This window comes from Periophthalmus magnuspinnatus, chromosome 18, assembly GCF_009829125.3.
Source record: "Periophthalmus magnuspinnatus isolate fPerMag1 chromosome 18, fPerMag1.2.pri, whole genome shotgun sequence".
Taxonomy (NCBI): Eukaryota; Metazoa; Chordata; class Actinopteri; order Gobiiformes; family Gobiidae; genus Periophthalmus; species Periophthalmus magnuspinnatus.
In genome coordinates this window covers 19,137,611-19,155,237 of record NC_047143.1, presented here as the reverse complement: position 1 = coordinate 19,155,237, position 17,627 = coordinate 19,137,611, and the positions used below count along the sequence as shown (strand labels likewise).

The window sequence follows — 17,627 nt, the reverse complement described above, 5'->3', positions numbered from 1 at the left end:
TTCATTTCTATTATTGGGCGGCCCACCTGAAATATTTGGTGCATTGGTCCTACTATTATGATCAGCCCGACTGCCCTGACTGGGTTGCATTGGAACTTTTTTCAGAGAAACTGTCCCCCTTGGCCTCAGTGGGCTCTGCCCTACCTTTACCCTCCATTACATTATTTGATAATCCAGTTGTCAAACATTCTTTGAAGGTTTGGGGACAATTTAGGAAGCACTTTGGCCTGTCCAATTTCTCACTCTGGAGCCCTATTCTTAACAATCATTTGTTTAAGCCATCAATCATGGATGCGGGTTTTTGGAAATGGCATAGAGAGGGAGCCAAACATTTTAAGGATCTTTTGATAGATGGCACCATAGCATCATTTGCACAGTTGAAAGAGAAGTTCCACCTTTTCAATTCGGACTTTTTTCGTCATCTTCAGATACGACACTTCCTTAATACACAGCTGTCCAATATAAAACCTGCAGGCACTGTGGATGAAATATTGTCGTTTAAGCCATCCAAAGGCCTTATCTCTAAATTGTACAATATTATGCTAGACCTGAAAAGCCCACCTGTGGACACATTCAAAAACGCGTGGGAGGAGGACTTGGGTCTTGTTATATCTGATGATGTCTGGTCTTCTGCCCTCCAACTTGTTTATTCATCTTCCTTCTGTGCTCGCCATCGGTTAATTCAATTCAAAGTCGTACATAGAGCGCATATTTCCAGGGCCAGACTGTCTTCCATGTACCCTGAAGTTAGCCCATTGTGCATTCGATGTGGTCTGACGGAGGCCTCTCTTGGCCATATGTTTTGGTCATACTCACACCTGCAAACCTACTGGAGGAACATTTTTAACACTCTGTCCCAAATATTTAACATTAGGGTGGAACCAAACCCTGTATTGGCCCTTTTTGGTGTTTTGGAGGATCATGTACATTTTAGCACCACAAAAAAATACTCTTTGGCTTTTGCATTACTTATGGCACGCCAAGCTATTTTATTCAGGTGGAAGGACGCTAAACCTCCTTCACACTCACAGTGGTTACAGGATGTCATGTCCTGTCTAAAGCTAGAAAAAATTAGATTTTCATTCAGTCAAAATGTTAATGTATTTGAGAAGACATGGGGCCGTTTCTTACAGTTGTACCCAGCTCTTTAAAAAGAATAGGTTGCAGCATAGTTGCATGTGAATGAATACAGCACCTGGTATAAATATTTTACCTATGCGGTGACAGGGTGGGTGGGTTTTGTTTTTTGTGGGTTTTGTTTTATATTTTGTTTTTTTTTTGTTTTTTATGTTTATATTGTTAGTTCCTCTGTTAGTTTTTGACTGTATTTGATAACTTGAAAATAATAAACATATCTTGATTAAAAAAAGAAGTGGATTGCATCTCCAAACTCCACTACTGCTGCAAGTTTTGTTGCAACCCGGGAAATAATAAAGCGTGGAAAACCATTCACAGATGGTGACTACATGAAGGAGTCGTTCATCAACATATCAGAACACCTATTTGCAGACTTCAAAAACAAAACCGAGATAATACAGAAAATCAAAGACATGCCTCTCTCCGCTAAGACAGTGAAGGAAAGGGCCATTAAAATGGCAGGCAACATCACCGATCAGCAAATCAAGGACATTAATTCAGCACCAGCATACTCAATTGCCTGTGATGAGTCGTGTGATGTGATCGATATTGAACAGACTGCGCTTTTATGCAGGTATGTGAACGCGTCATTCTCTACAGGATGCGCTGCAGGGAAAATAAACATTTAATCATGAAGGCTCATTATGTATTTGTAGCCAACTTAGTCATTTTGATAGTAGGCTAATATAGATACATACAGCATGTGTTGCCTTCATTATAAGGCTTTTAATTTTTTGCGGCTCCAGACATATTTGTTTTTTGTTTTTTTTTGGTCCAATATGGCTCTTTCAATATTTTGGGTTGCCGACCCCTGAACTAGAGGCATCTTGGACCCGGAGCGGTTCGTGGAACCGAGTGAAGATCTCATAATGGACTGAGGAGTAGAGGGACCTTATGTTTTGATGGACTGGATGCTGTTCCTGATCGGTAAGCGTGGTTTATTCTGCTATTAACTTAATTATGGGTCAAATGTGCATCATGTGTAATCATTAAAAAGGTTGGGGACCACTGGTGTAGAGCATCTATTTAGTCTACAACAAAGACCAGTACTCTGAACCCCATGTATTTCAATGACACATTTCTTATGTTACCACGGTAGCATGGTTGCAGATAGAGGTATGTTCCCTTTGACTTTTTTGTTCAGTTTGTCAAGCCAGATGTCCATGCCGAATTTCAAATGTTTTTGACAAAGTAAATTTTTTGGTCCTATTCAAAAGTTCAAGGGGGTGCTGTGGAGAAATATAATGTCTGACCCATGTAAATTGTATATCATTGCATTCAGAACAAGATTTTGAACAAAACGTATGTTAATGCCAGGAAACTGGACACTACATGTTTGAGGTACGTGCTTTTGTCATTCCCAGATTTGATTCAATCTGGCCGACTTCTTGTACATTTTAGAGCGGGGACATAATATCATTTTTGTCATGTTCTGACATGTTCTATTTTTTGATGTGAGTTTCGGATTTTTACGTTGACTTTTTTCCGAGTCAGGCTGCCATTGGCCCCATGAAAATGAAAGTTTGAGGGGGCGCTACTGAGTCGTCTTTTATTATTTTTTCTTGGGGTCTTCAGTGACAATTAGAGCTCGTCGAGTTCTAATTTTTGATACCAGTCACTCACATGTCGGGGCGTATTTACTACTTGATTTTTGCCATTTTCCATGCTCCGGACGTGTTGTTAATGAGTCCCTCGCTGGGACGTTGTCCCAGGCTCGGGCCTAATAATAATTATTATTATTCTTTATCTTTATTTATACAGGGGGACCCAATGAGAGCACTTGGGCCCTCTTTTTCATGGGTGCCCTGTTTAAAATACAACACAAACCGAAAAAACAATCAAAACAAGTAAGTCCATATAAAACATCAATAACAAGTGCAGGTGTGTGTATAAAAGTTTGTTATTAGATTATTAAATTGCAGTTGTGTCACCAACATGTCTAGTTTTGCTTTTCCTTGGAGCATATTCCATTTTTGTGAAGCAAAACAGCTAAAAGCCCTCTTTCCCATCTCAGTTCTGGTGTGGTGTAGCCTTATGCAGTCATGTGATCTGGTGTTAGATGTTCCGGTATCAATAATTAACAAGCAGGTGAGGTATTCTGGCAGTTTTTGAAGTAATCCCTTATAGATAAACTTAATGCAGTGCTGTTCTCTTCTAACAGACAGTGATGGGTTACAAATCCATCACCTGATGAAGGGTAGAGTGAAATAGTGGATCCAATGGTTTCAAGGTAGACGCTGAAGTCTGCATATACACCACATCCCCATAATCCAATAATAATAATAGCACTTATCCAAATGCTCAAGGTCAGTTCACAATTTCATGCATTATTCATTCACTCCAGACTCTGTTATTGTAGCCACAGCTTCCCTGGGGCAGACTGACAGTAGTGAGGCTGCCAATCTGCGGCATCAGCCACTCTGACCACCACCTACTGTCATGCTCACACACCATTTTCATACTAGACAATGTGGGTGAAGTTCCTTGTCTAAGGACACAATGATTCCCACTGTTGCACCAGGAATACCCAGTGGTCTCCTATCCAATACTAACTAGGCTGTGCCTTGCTTTGCCTCTGAGATCTGACAAGTTCAGGCTTTGACAAGGTTTGGCCACAATAAACCATCAGCAATATGCAAAGCCTTTTATTAAACTGGTTTCATGCTATTTGAAGCAAACATAAATTGTATTGAATTTTCATGCAAAATAATTTTCATACCACAAAAGTGGAAGTTTTGTCCTTTGCTATTTATTTAGTACACTGCAAACATGAACATAGTACTATTGCTACCATTTTAAAACCATTGTCAACACAGGCCTGGGATCTTGTCTGCAATTCATAGAGTTAATGTGTGCTAAAAGTGGAATTTCCACTTTATGATGATGTTTTTGTGTTAGTAATATGCATAGTGCTTTAAAATTTTATATTCTTATTAAAGTGCAATATCCTTGACATTTTTTTGCAGCTCATAGACTTGAAAAACTAACATTTAGCCATGGAAGAAAGTCACGACCTAACCTTGACTATTTCTTTTATTTAGTCATGGACCAATAAAAAGATCAATATTGTGGAGGGGAGAAAATTAACCATCTCATTATTTCGGTTACCACTGGCACCTCCCTGCTCCAGTTTGTAGAAAACATTTGTAATGATAGCTTCAGAAAAAGTTTGACAGTTTCAACACCTACTGTCTAGGTACAACGTGATTATACTTGGATTAGCTGATGTTCATTTTAGCAGGTGAAATTACCAAAAAAATAAAACAACTTTCCGCATAAGTGCCAGAAGTATTCTTAAACTGTTTTGAAAAGTAAATTTGGGACATTGTGTAATGCAAATATATAAATAAACATCCTTACTCAGTGTTGGCTCATGTTTTTTTGCAGTTACAACATTTGAATGTGCCAGATTGTATAACACTGTACTAAGCATTTGCTATATACTCTATATGCATCACATCAGCTACAAGCTTTGTTTTGTATCAGTGTTTGCCTGCATTGTCCCTGCTAAATAAAAAGTCAATAAATAAAATACAAATTCTGCTTGTATCACTTCTTATTAAAACAAGTCCTGTCCATTACACATAATTCAGTGTTCTTGTGGCTGTCTGTCGTCTATCACAGTTACAGAGTTACCCTGGCAGCACAGGCAAAAGTCTCTTATCTCCATAACAATAGGGACTAGAAACAAGCAGCTACCCGTCAAGAATAGAACTGAAGCAATCATCTAAAATCAGATTGGACAAACACATTCTACTCAGTACTTTTTGTTATGGAGATCTAGTTTGGGGCTTATCGCAGGTACCTCACAGTTTGACAATATGTGATCATACAACTGATAACACACAATGCAATATTGCGATATTTCGTTAAATTTTGTTATGTTTCTCTGTTTTGTTACATTTCTCTGTAAACGAATAAGGCATCCCCAAATGTAAAACACTACTGTATTTCCACTTGTGCTACTACAACTTTCAACGTACCTACTTCTATGTTAATACATTTTTACTTGTGATCTTGAAATAACAAGGAGCGAAACAAAATGCAGTGCAAAATGCAGTGATGTTACTTTACCAAACTCTTATGTAAAAAAACTTATCCCTTCTTCTTTCATTGAAAGGTCTAGCTGCTAAATTGTCCAAAAATTGCATTGCCCATAAATTCCTTCCTAGTCGGATTTATCTGCGAATTGTCAAATGACATGAGATTCAGTGTCATTATCCAGAACCCATAGCAACTGAAGACTGCATTGTGCTTATTATCTCGGCTTCAAATGGAAATCAAAAATAAATAAATAAAACATAGCGGCACAAAACAAAGCTAGTGTAAACAATATTAATTACTGTCATGAGAGCCAAGACATGCACAATACAACACTATAACAATAGCACATTACACATAATACACAAGTGACACACAATCTAGTCACAAAACAACAGCAAAAATAAGATTGGGTTACATAATATGCCAAAGAAGGCAAACTTAAATTGCTATGTATTTTTGCAGAAGTCTCAGACAGTGTGACAAAACAGTAATGAATGCTTGGCCCAAGCTAATGTGTTTATGAGGCATGAGATCGAATGACACAATCTACTGAGCAAACAGGAGGTAATTCCATTCTGCCAAAGAGGGGATAAGATACGCACACTGTGATTAATATGGTATAATTTGGTTATACAATATTACATAATGTCCTTATCAAATGGCTAAATGAGAAGCTTATTACTAAATCACTTCTAAGCAATACTTTTTTTTATACATTTTCATAAAAAGTGTAACATGTTATAGGTCATATGATTTATAATGCGCTTTTTTTTATAATAATTTGATTAAATATTAGTTTTAATAACTGTAACATGTTCCCTTTTTAATGAAACAATATGCATAATTGTATCTTCCACTGTCTTCATTTTGTCATGGCGTTTCCACAAAAAACCAAAAGCATTTGCTTTAAATCAGATTAATTTATAGTTGCAAAAGACTGTGGTATTGTGACCTAAGTAGGGAATGTGGGTTAAGTGTCTTGCTTACGAGGAAAATGTAATTTGTCTAAACCAGCTCACAACAAGACCCTTTATCTGTGAGACAGTATTTGCTATGGTTACAGTTCAGCTGCTGCAAAGATGTCTTATTTTTACCAACATAACTGACCTAGAATATGAAGTGCAAATAGTCATCTGTAAATTACATAATATAATATACCGAACAAACAATGTTTTTTGTACTTACATTTAGGTCACTGTTCCACTTTGAGCTTATGAATTGAAGAAATAGTGTAGTGTCGTAACGACTGACAGGAGGGACCAATGAGACAGAACTTGGGGAAAGGTTAACAATGTTTATTAACGGTTTTAAATGTGCAAATGAAGGTAGTTCGATCAGGGTGTTGAGAGCGGGGTGTTTGCCGTGGTCCAGGGGTAGAGCGTGAGCAGCAGGGTCTGAGACGAGGTGAGCAGTACCGGTAGAGGTGAGCTGGGTCAGAAGAGGTGAGATTCGTACAGGTCGTGGAGAGCAGGGTCGGAGACAGAGGAGCTGAGTGGGTCCAGAGAGTGGGATTTAACAAGGAGCTAAAATATCCAACTTAGAAAGAGCCACAAAGAGCAAAAACATGAACTGAGCCAAGCAGAGTTGTACCACAATGGATACACGGAGGATCTGGCGCTGAGTGTCAGGTCCTGGCTCTCTTTGTCCTCCCCAGGTGCAGCTTCGTCGCTGATTAGGTGCAGGTGTGCGCAGGAGGAGCCCAAATCTCTGCCCAGCTCCAGACTCAGATACAGAAGGAAGGGGGGGAAACAGTGCAGAAAGGCAAGACAGACTGGGATCATGACATGTAATTTCCCTGGCTATTGCATTGATTATGATTTTTACCATCTAAAAGCAATCCAAAATTCAAAGGTCAACTTATTTGGCTTCATACTGTCCGCTGCCACAGCAGACACCGGTCTGTCCTCGTGTCCCACCGGAGTCACGGTGAAGCCCAGTGCTCCATACTCTTCATCAGACTTCCCCGTCTTACTTTTCGGGTGACTTTCGTGCGTCTCATTACCTCTGTCTATCTCTGCCTTTCTTTTCATCCCTGTTAAAATGTTTTCCATAGTGAGCAAAAGTGTCTCTTGTTCACTGTCCTGTGTCACGATCTGTTCGCTCTCTCCTGCTCTTTGCTGTGTGCTCACTGCGTACGCGCTGTCTACAGTATCTACAGTGTCATACAGCGTCATACACGGCGGGTGCGCTCCATTATTTGAGAACCACTGGGTTAATGGCCTGCACACTGGCCTCTCCAAACAAGTATTAAGACAGCTGCAGTACATCCAGAATGCTGCTACTCGGGTCCTGAGTAGAACTAGAAAGTAGGAGCACATGCGTCCTGTGCAGGTCTCTGCACTGGCTCCTGTAGCTCAGAGAATAGACTTTAAAGCAGCTCTGCTTGTGAACAAGTCTCTCCATGGCTCCAAAGTACATCTCTGAGCTATTAGTGCCTTATGAACCATCTCATACTCTGAGGAATTCAGGGATCGGCCTCCTGCTGGTGCCCAGAGTCAGGACAAAACACAGGGAATCAGTGTCAGTTTTCTGCAGCTAAAACCAGTCTTCCTGAAGATGTGAGACAGGCCTCTACTTTGACAATGTTTACTGTCTGTGTATATGACTGAAAGGTTTTTATTTTGCACTCTTCTCTTTTAATGTTAATTTTATGATGGTTATTTGTGATTATTTATGTTTTGAGTTGTTGTATTGTGATTTTAATGTCATTCTTATTCTGTAAAGCACTTTGAATTACTTTGTGTATGAATAGTGCTGTACAAATAAACTTGTCTGGCCTTGCTATGAAAAATGTATTATTCTGTCCTACTTATCTTGAGATTAGAATATTATCCCACCATTATAAGAAAAAAATCACTGTGAGAATAACAGTTGTAATATGAAAATTGAGAAATTTCATGAGTGATTGCACTTAGCGCTCCAGTGGTGACTAAATCTATATAATTATATGTTACTGTGTTATAATTGCACAAATGACCAAATTATGGCATTCATTTATGTGGGACATATGGTTTATTTACAGCCATCTCTAAAACAGTAACTGCACCCAATTTCAGACTCGCAATAATTACCCGTGGAAAGCTATAATATGCATCACCTGTTGTGACATCATCAATAAAGGACTGCCAGCATGACTGGGACAAGACAGAGGCGCCCCCTCACAGACACAACCTGGATCTCATCAGCACATACCATGACTCACTGGACACCTCTTCAAGGCCTGTTATTTCTTTCACAGTCATTCTAAAGTGAAAAAGGGCTTTGGTTTATGAAAGGCTATATCAAATTGAATATCTTTTGCTATTTAAAAGTACTCAACCCAGAATAAAGTTGTGAAATTACTAGCTAAACTCTAGATGTACATAGTAAATACCATATTAAATCGTGCTTCATAAGATAATGACATGCAAGGGCCGACGCAACTCATATTTTTCATTTTAGTAGTAGTAGGTCTACAATCCACAAGTTGTCATAATTTTCTTTGTCTGGGATTTATACAGTAGAAATATATTTTTGTTTTTGTTTTTTTACGGAATACAGTCATTTGTAAAAGCCTAACACTGATGGATATCATGTAATAGCAGTAATAAAGGGCTTTCTATCACACATTTGACAGACTGTGTTGGCCTCAAAATCTCATTCAGTACTACAGTGTATTTGCAGTGCTAAAGATGGTTAAGAATTACAGTACCACCCTATGATTACTAGACCTTAAATAATAACACATGAACAAACTGTTAATATATAATGAACAAATAGTTCATTAAGAATCATTCACACATAATATTTACTTAATAAAGGGGTTAAGGTAAGGAGTTTAGGTTAGAGAATTAATTCAATAGTTCTTAAAGTATTTGTTCATTATGAATTAATTTTGTTCATGCTTTATTGAGGCTAATTTATTAGTTATAAAGTGTAACTATAATTACCTAGAGCTTCACTGCTATTATAATTAAATGTAATTTTAATACAAAACAATTCAGAAAAAAAAAAAAAAAAAAATCACATAAACTTTTTTCAAAGTTTTATTTCACAAGTACTGACAAAGACACAACAAGGACACTCCGTCTACTTTCAATTTTCATTGGATTAAATAAACACACCACTCACTGCACTGTTCCATTTGCACTCAGAAAACCCATTTATTTCCTCTGTTTCGCAAGTGCTTTATTTCTTACTTGTGTACCAGGCCACCCGTGAGAACACCTTTGCAAAACAGTTTCATACACTTCCTCTTACGATATATTAATCCATGCTTTTGCTCTATCGTAAAGTAGTCCAACACACACGGCTATGATTCAACACGGCTGTAAAACATGTGTGGTTGGATTTGACAAGAAACTGCTGGCTGGGTTAATAAATTAGATGGATCTGCCGATGGATGGATCGCTCATGAACAAGGTCAGTGTCAACTATGAGGCCTTACAGCTCAGTGAGAACATCTGTGCAGTCTTTACCAATCAAAGCCGACAAGGAAAATATTATGACGAGTTGGTGGACATTCCTCAGGGCAAATTTATGTGGGTCTATAAAATCACAAGCACATCACTCAAATCTTTAAGTTGTTACTTATAAGAATGGCTCATACAAAAGAAACATAAATATAAAACAGCTATATACAGAGAAAGGCCAACGTTTTGGTCTTTTTCAACAGTATTTTCAACTCAGTTTCACTGTCTTCACTGGTGAATATGTACAGAGTCCATCAGCATGGCATCCTGGATTAGAACTATTTCAAAATCATTGTTTAAAAGTTTAAAATTAAATTTTTCTTGTTACCATGCTATCTGGTTGTCTCCATGGAAATGTTGCCTTGATGTTCCACAGTAGGACATTAAACTAATCTATTCATGGAGACTTGGAGGTAAAGCTCCAGTATGGATGTTTTTTCATGGTATCTTTTAGTGATGAAAACACCTGTAATTCAAAAATAAAACCTCAAATTTTAATGCCATACTGTGTAACATTCCAGGCGAAGCAATAACATATCTATAAAGACAAGCAGATAATAAACTCCCCACCAATTACTCAGTGTACTTTTAATGTTTTAATATTTTTGGTATTTTATGAAGACTATTAACCAAAATGATCTGAATAAATTAAGTGTTGTTGACACCACTATGTCTATACAATGTTTTCAAAATATGATGCGGTGATTTTCAACATCAGTCATTAAGTTTTCAATGAAGTGGATGTATTTTAAATCTGTCTGTAAAAGGACCTGCATCTATTTTCATTGATTGTGATTGCAGTGACCAAAAATTCTGACAGTCTCTAAAAGTATAACTACTAAAGTATAATTACTTATACATACCAGACTTATCAGGGTTGCAATTAAAGGTACTGTAGTCCAATCCCTTTTGACAATAACAAATGTATACAGTGTTGTACTCAGTGAGCAAAAGAACTAGCTTTGAACACTTTTGAAGGCACAATTTGGTTTTTGCTGTAAAAACACAAGCGATTTAAGATTTGGGATTTCCCAGTGCAATCTTGTTACAATTAGCTATGCGGATCAGTGTATAAAGTTTCATAGCAGTCTTTAATTCCACATAGCAAACATGGCAAGGTCAATGGTCTTTAGTGTTCCGTCACTGTCAAGTCAACAAGAAGTATGAGCAAATAGTCCCATAGCTGGCTCATTATTTACCTCTCTGAAGAGTTTGTATACATTAACGCCACTCTCACTTAAACGTGTGTCTTGACCCCTACCGAAGGGTTAGCAGCTCCCTGTTTGTCATGTGCCCCCGAGATCCAGTGATAGCAATCTGTAGTGTTCTTGTTATTCCTGGACTGTGCAGCGCATCTGGTACAGTAGACGATGCCCAGGGCCACCATCACCACAATGAAGATGCAAATAGGCACAAGAAGGCCAACCAAAAGCCAAGTGCTGCTTTGGCTCTGCTCCCTGTCAGTTTGAACAGAATTCAAATCAACTCCATTGCCAACACCTGAGGAATCCAGAGGAGGGTTGGACTTCGTGGGAAAAAATGGTTTAGAGGATGCTGTGATATCCTCATAGTCCTTTGCAATTTCCTCCTCCTCTGCTGCCCCCAGGGAATGAGAGGTGACGTTGTATGGTTCCTCCCCTCTAGGGTCAATGGGTACTTCATAGTCATAGTCAGGAGGTGCCTTATAATCAATGAAGGGATCCTGGTTTACACGTGTGGTAATAGGGGTTATAATGGGAACCCACCGAGCACCTGCTGAGACGTTGGAGGTGGGCAGTAGTATAGGGTGAGCAGTGGTGGTCTCCTCCTCAGCTTCATACCAATCCGATGGGGTGCTAGAGATAGAGGTTGACGGGGATATTGTAGGGATAGTAGTAGTAGCAACAATTTCTGACTGTAAATGCTTTCCCTCTTGTAACCATAAGTCAGGGTCTGAATGATGAATATCTTCTGGCTCAATAGTGCCCTCTGTTGGGAGATTAAGTGCTTGCTTTGTATTTTCCGCCTCTGGCAACCTAGTGACCCAAATGATGTCATCATCCTTAACTTTGGGGGCATCTGTGAGCCAATAAAGAGATTGGTCCACCTCGGCGGGCCAGTTAGTGTGAGCTGGCTGTATTGTCCATTCATATTCCTCTGGTCCATAGTCTTCAGTTGAAGGGGTTTGGTGTGTGGCCCAGGGGAAAGAAGGAGTAGCAGCATATTGGTCATCCCTTTCACCAATCTTTTGACATGAATACAAATCTTCCATAAGTGCATACCCCACCTCACAATAGCATTCAAACCCACCTTCGTAATTGACACACATCTGCTCGCAAGTCCCAGCAATCTGACATTCGTCGATATCCTGGCAGCGGCTGGGGTCCTCTGGCAGCGGGGAGTAGCCCAGATGGCAGTGGCAGATATGAGAACCCGGGGTGTTCTCACAAGCATGCTCACATGGGTCACTAGCACATTCATCCACATCGTCACACTCGCTGTCATCGCCTGCTAGGTATCCTTTGCGACATATGCAATGAAAAGTACCAAGGGCATTGACACAGAGTTGCTCACAGGGACTCTGCAAGCACTCGTCCACGTCCACACATCTGCGCTCATCCGGTGCCAGCATGTAGCCCTCAGGACAGGCACAGCGGAACCCATCAGAAAGACGTAGGCACTCATACTCACATGGCGCTTCTTGGCATGCATCAAGCAACTCGCAACTTTGCCCATCTTGTCCCAGTTGGTAACCGTCGGCGCATTCACAAAAAAATTGCTCGCCCGTCTCTTTACAAAAATGCTCACAGCCGCCATTGGCATCGTCGCACCAGTTGTATTGAAGGGGCATGTCAAGGCAAATTGGTGAGTTTTTGGACCAACCTGCCAAGCCATTATCTTGGAGCATGCATAAAACCGTCTCCTGCTTTTCGTTGGGACAAGGTACGATGGCCTCGGAACCAAAGGGAACATGTGTCAGAATAGTGCTTAGAAGGTTAAATGGGGTGGTGTAGACCACACTGCCTGCCCCCTCGCTTGGCAGGGCATCACACATTTGCTGGTAGCCATAGTAACAGAGATAAGCTTCAACAGGAACTGAGCAAGAACCATCTATCCATTTGAAGTTGTCGGCTGGGTCAGTTGTGCTGTACCCCATGGCAACACAGCGTGGCACAGAGCACATACTAGGAGGGTCATCCTTGAGCCAATTGGTGTATTCCGTATCTTGGTCACCTGTCGTCCAGGAGTACCCCCGCAGCGGACGTGCAGCAGTGCATTGTCTCGGCAGGCGCTGAAGGCCTATCCAAACCTGCACCTTGGTTTTTGAGTACCTTAAATCCACAGTAGAAAACAAAAAGGCAATAGTCTTGGCTTCCTCGCTGCGTTTGATTGTGGCCAGGTTGCCCCCCTTTTCTTTGCAAGCCCTCCATGAGTCTAGAAAAGTTTTCCGCTGGAAATAAACCACATAACAGCCCTCAGCATTGCACAGAGCATCCCTTTCTCTCAGATCCTGGCAGAAGACTGAAGAAAGCCCAAAAAGAAAGCTCCAAAGACATAGGATAAAATAGACTCCAGCGCTGCTCACTAGGGGGCCCATTCTGTTCAAAAGACCGATGCTATCACACCGGCCCTTTGCACTTTCCCCTCACCTGATAGTGCTCTTGCAAGTCGAGGCCTCTTATCTTGGCCTGCTGTAATCCCTATCTAAACTTTTCCCTTTTCATTGGAACACTTTTTATGTGCCTGTCTCTGCTCCTGACTAGCTCTTCAAAACAGCTCTGTGCAGAAGTTGAGTGCACGCAGACTGTCCCAGGGCAAGCGGGGAGGAGAGACAGGAGAGAGAGGAGGGGGATTGCCAAAAAGAGGGTGGAGAGACAGAGAAAGAGAGAGAGAGAAAAAGAAGGATGCAAAAAGTATGTTTTTAGAGGGGGGGATAGCTAGATGTAGTGTATGTCAGGATGGGGGAAGGTGAAGCGGACTGTGCATTTCTTTCTTGGGAGAGCTGAGCATGTCATATGGTTTTCATAATCCCAATTCCAGGGACATATTTGGGACACTGCCATTCACCGGGGCACACAAAACAGCATTGTAGAGTGGAGAGTAGAGAGGCTGCAAGAGATTGTTAGCAAGCAAATCTTACCTGAAGGCAATTACAACAATCAAAGACGACCTGATAAAAATTGTACAAGTTCAGTCACGAGGACCCATTTGCTAGTCATGCTGTTTAAAGTAATAGAGATTTGTTCCATGCATAATGCACAATGACATTGTACAGCAGAAAGCTCAATGACTTTGGGCTCGACTTGAACATGTGCTTTCTATACAGTGAAGAAAAAACAATTAAACTACTCTTGAAACTCCAAGAGGACTGCACTCCAATAACAGATTTACTGGTTTAGACGTAAATGATCAAAACTATCAACATATATCAACGTAATAAATACACTGATTTTGTCCATTGGTGGATAAAGTACTCACACAAGTTTTGCTAATTTGTTAAAGTGTTAAATGTAGTGATACTGATTAAAAAATTATACATATTTTGATCAACAGTAGTAATATGAATCATTTTCTACATTTTCTCATAAATATATATATATATATATATATATATATATATATATATATATATATATATATATATATATATATATATATATATATATATATATATATATATATATATATATATATAGTACAGATACTTGCTCTTGTATCCACTGTGTCCATTGTAAAACCCTACGAACAGTTCTACGATCACTTTTTGGGTTTGAATAATGGTGTCACTTTCTGAAGGTATAGTGAATAAAATTTTATTTTTCTTTCTGTCATAAAATTCTGAACTGAGTCCATCTTATTTTAAACTAGGGTTTCAAGAATGTTATAAATGGAAAACACACATCAATTTCAAATTTTAATACTAGCACTAATTTCAAAGATTGTCCAGATGACATCCTTTTCTATCTGAACATCAACAAGGTGAAAAGTATACTTTTTAAATCACCAGTGGTATAGAATATTTTAATCCATATTCACAAGGCTTTTAATTCTTGTCCATGATCTCTGTACTCTGTATCAAAGCACTCATAATCTATGGAAACTTGAATAAAATACCTTCCCAGACTAATAACGTAACCCAGGGCCTGAAAGCTGAGCCTTGTGGACTGTGCACCATATATCCATACAAAACAAAAACACTGGAGAGTCGCGGAGGTCATTGCTGGAGAGGAAGAGGCCTCTGGGTTTGCAATGAAAACAAGGACTGGTCCCGTGAAATAGAGACATGCTCTGAGGGGTCCCAGGCTAAAGGGGGTGGGGGGTGGGGCAGTAGCAGGACGTGTGTATGTGGGTGTATGTATGTGTATGTAATAAATCCAGACTGTTTTAGGAGACCCCATGCTGCGTCAGAGTACCTCAGTATTTAAACCTCAGCCTTCACAGCACCTGGAGCTACAGCACATGTTAGACAAAGCACGTCATGGACACAATATTTTGTACACGGACAAGGAAACATCTGGTCAGAAGATAAGACAGATCTAAATGATGAACTATATCATAATATATACTCCGGTTTACAGATACCTGGCTTTTAGGTCAGAATCATAACAAGTGAAATTCAATGTGCTTTCTGATAAAACTACACTAATTTAAGATCATTCTCTTACAAAGACCAAGTTGACGAAGTTGCTCATTTAATGTGAATATTTTCTTTTGTTAGTAAGTAATTCAGTCTCATACTTGGTAAATATGGACAGTCACAGCTTGAAACTGAAAGTAGGCATTGTTTAAAGCTACAATTTAACAGTGACTCTTGGAACGTCACAATGTCTTTGTTTCTGATTCTAAGAACTCTCTTTGAAAAGAGAAAGTTTCTGAAAATGCTAAATGCTAATTTAGTTTAATGGCTTTTCTCATGTTCTGTTCTGCACACAGTTCTCTTAGCTTGGTACCTAGTGTGACTGAGCTTTTATAACTGCTCCATCTCACAGTTTGACACTTTTAAATAGCCATTAGCTTTCAGAAGCACTCCAAATCCATCCACGTGAATAATATTTTCAAAGCACTTTTCACTCTTGTACATTTTGGCTCACCATTTGATGGCTTCTTATCCACTTGACTTTGTAGATAACTAAGACTGTTTCTGTGAACTTGCCTGAATATAAAGTCTTATTCTCCACAAAGCAGTTACTGAATTCTAGTTATTTAACATTAGTTGAGTCTGACCTTGGGTTTACAATGACTGGGTCAATTGTACCCCACTGTGCCATTACTTAAATCCAGCACCTTTCCTAACGGTCATGTTTTATGGTAACATGACGTTTTGAGGTCAACTGCTGTTTAATGTTCCTGACCGGACTTTAGCCGCTGCTTGCTAAACAAAGTTTGACCCTTTGTGTCTACGCCTGTCTCCCAGAATCCATCACTGCTGCAGTGGACAGCATAAAAAACATGTGGGTCACTATGACCAGAGTCAATCCTTCTCCAGCAAAACAGTGCGAGGGCAAAGTGTCTGGAAGCTCAATGAGGCAATCTCAAAACACATGATTTCATTTAGCCTTACTTCTGACAAATATGTCTCAGCATACAAACACGAGCACCAGGCAGTCAGCTGAAATATAGTCACTCAAAAATATCTGAATGCTATGTTATGTGCTATGTCAGCACATAACACAACTAATAGCACTAGGTATGCTAGTAGGCATGATTTTTCCCCAATCTCATATAGACGTTTCTTCCGCTGTCAGTCATTTTAACCGCTCCAGTTATGATCTGAGGACTGGGGCAACTGTTTTTCCCACTCGTGTGATAATGGTTAGATCTTCAGTTGTGCGCAAAGCAAGGGTCAGAAACAAGCTTAGTCATTAAGTGTGAGGACACCAGAGAAAGTGAGATGAGGATGTGAGGAAGTAAAAAAAGAAAACACAACAGACAATGCAGTGATAAACTATGGCATAACAGTAAAACGACGTGAACAATCTGTGTGTGTCTGCCGCTATACAGAAGTGGGAAAAAAAGTGAAATATATGTAAGCATGCACATGTATCTGGGAGTGCACGTGCATGCCCTGAGCACCCATTTGGAAAAAAAAAATCTGCGCTTATGCTAGTAGGATTTTAGTCCTGCTTTTATATTTAAAAATACCCTGTGCCCATATGTTCCCAAAGCATGTGTTTCATTCTATCCATCACTGCCAGTCGTCCCTGTGTGATGCCTGTGACTTTGAAATGCCATATTATTTTCTTACACTCTTAAGCTATTTTTCAGCTTGTACCTTAAAGCTGGTGTACCCAATTTTTTTTTTTTTTTTGCTTTTTTGATAAATGAGTACATTTTGTGTTGTGAGTATATTGTTAAAGCAGCACTCTGTGACAAAATGAGACCACTTCTATTGTTTGTAGAAAATAATAGTAAAAGAGTTTTTATCTCCCAAAAAAACAAATAAACAAAAATAATAAATACATAATGAAAGCAGCACTCTGACTGGCTGCACTTGGGCAGTCTACCCCTCTTTCACTTCACCCTCTCAAAAAGCTGTTCTAAAACCACTCACCCACCCGAAAATGAAAGCTTGTGGATATTAACAATGTGCTAAAGGGTTTGTGAGAGCTTGCTTGTGTTCAATGGCCTCTCCAAAGAACTGAATATTTTTGGTGGTTGTGGTCAGTAAGGAAAGAAGACTTGGACACGAGACAAGGGGATAAAAGAGCACCCTTGGGGGGTTATGGGTGCTTCCTGAAGGGATAGGATCATCTCGAAAGTCTGCCCTGTTCATTTCTCTCTGGTTTGTGAAGCAGTTCCAAGAGATTCACTGTTGCTGACTTTCATTAGCCTAAACACGACACTGTCACGGCTGGCCTCTTTCAACAAAACAAAACTACAAAAGAATGCTTTAGACCCAATCAGCCATACGGGAGTCATTAAATAATATAGCGTATGATTCACTATGTTTGGCATTGATTAAAGGTTTACAGGCATATGTATGTTGTATGGTGCTTGTTGTCAGGAAACGTGCAT

At 39.6% G+C, this 17,627-nt stretch overlaps 1 protein-coding gene across 1 annotated transcript; it reads right to left on the bottom strand.

The window, feature by feature from the left end:
* Positions 1-9,220: 9,220 nt before the first annotated feature.
* On the bottom strand, positions 9,221-13,411 carry cd248a (CD248 molecule, endosialin a). Its single transcript, XM_033983870.2, has one exon. The coding sequence runs from the start codon at positions 13,207-13,209 to the stop codon at positions 10,870-10,872; it is 2,340 nt and encodes a 779-aa protein (XP_033839761.1). The 5' UTR covers positions 13,210-13,411; the 3' UTR covers positions 9,221-10,869.
* Between the last annotated feature and the right edge of the window lie 4,216 nt (positions 13,412-17,627).

What these genes read in the sequence shown, in the direction of transcription:
- cd248a (XM_033983870.2), bottom strand. Translation starts at nt 13,209, where the DNA reads ATGGGCCCCCTAGTGAGCAGCGCTGGAGTCTATTTTATCCTATGTCTT.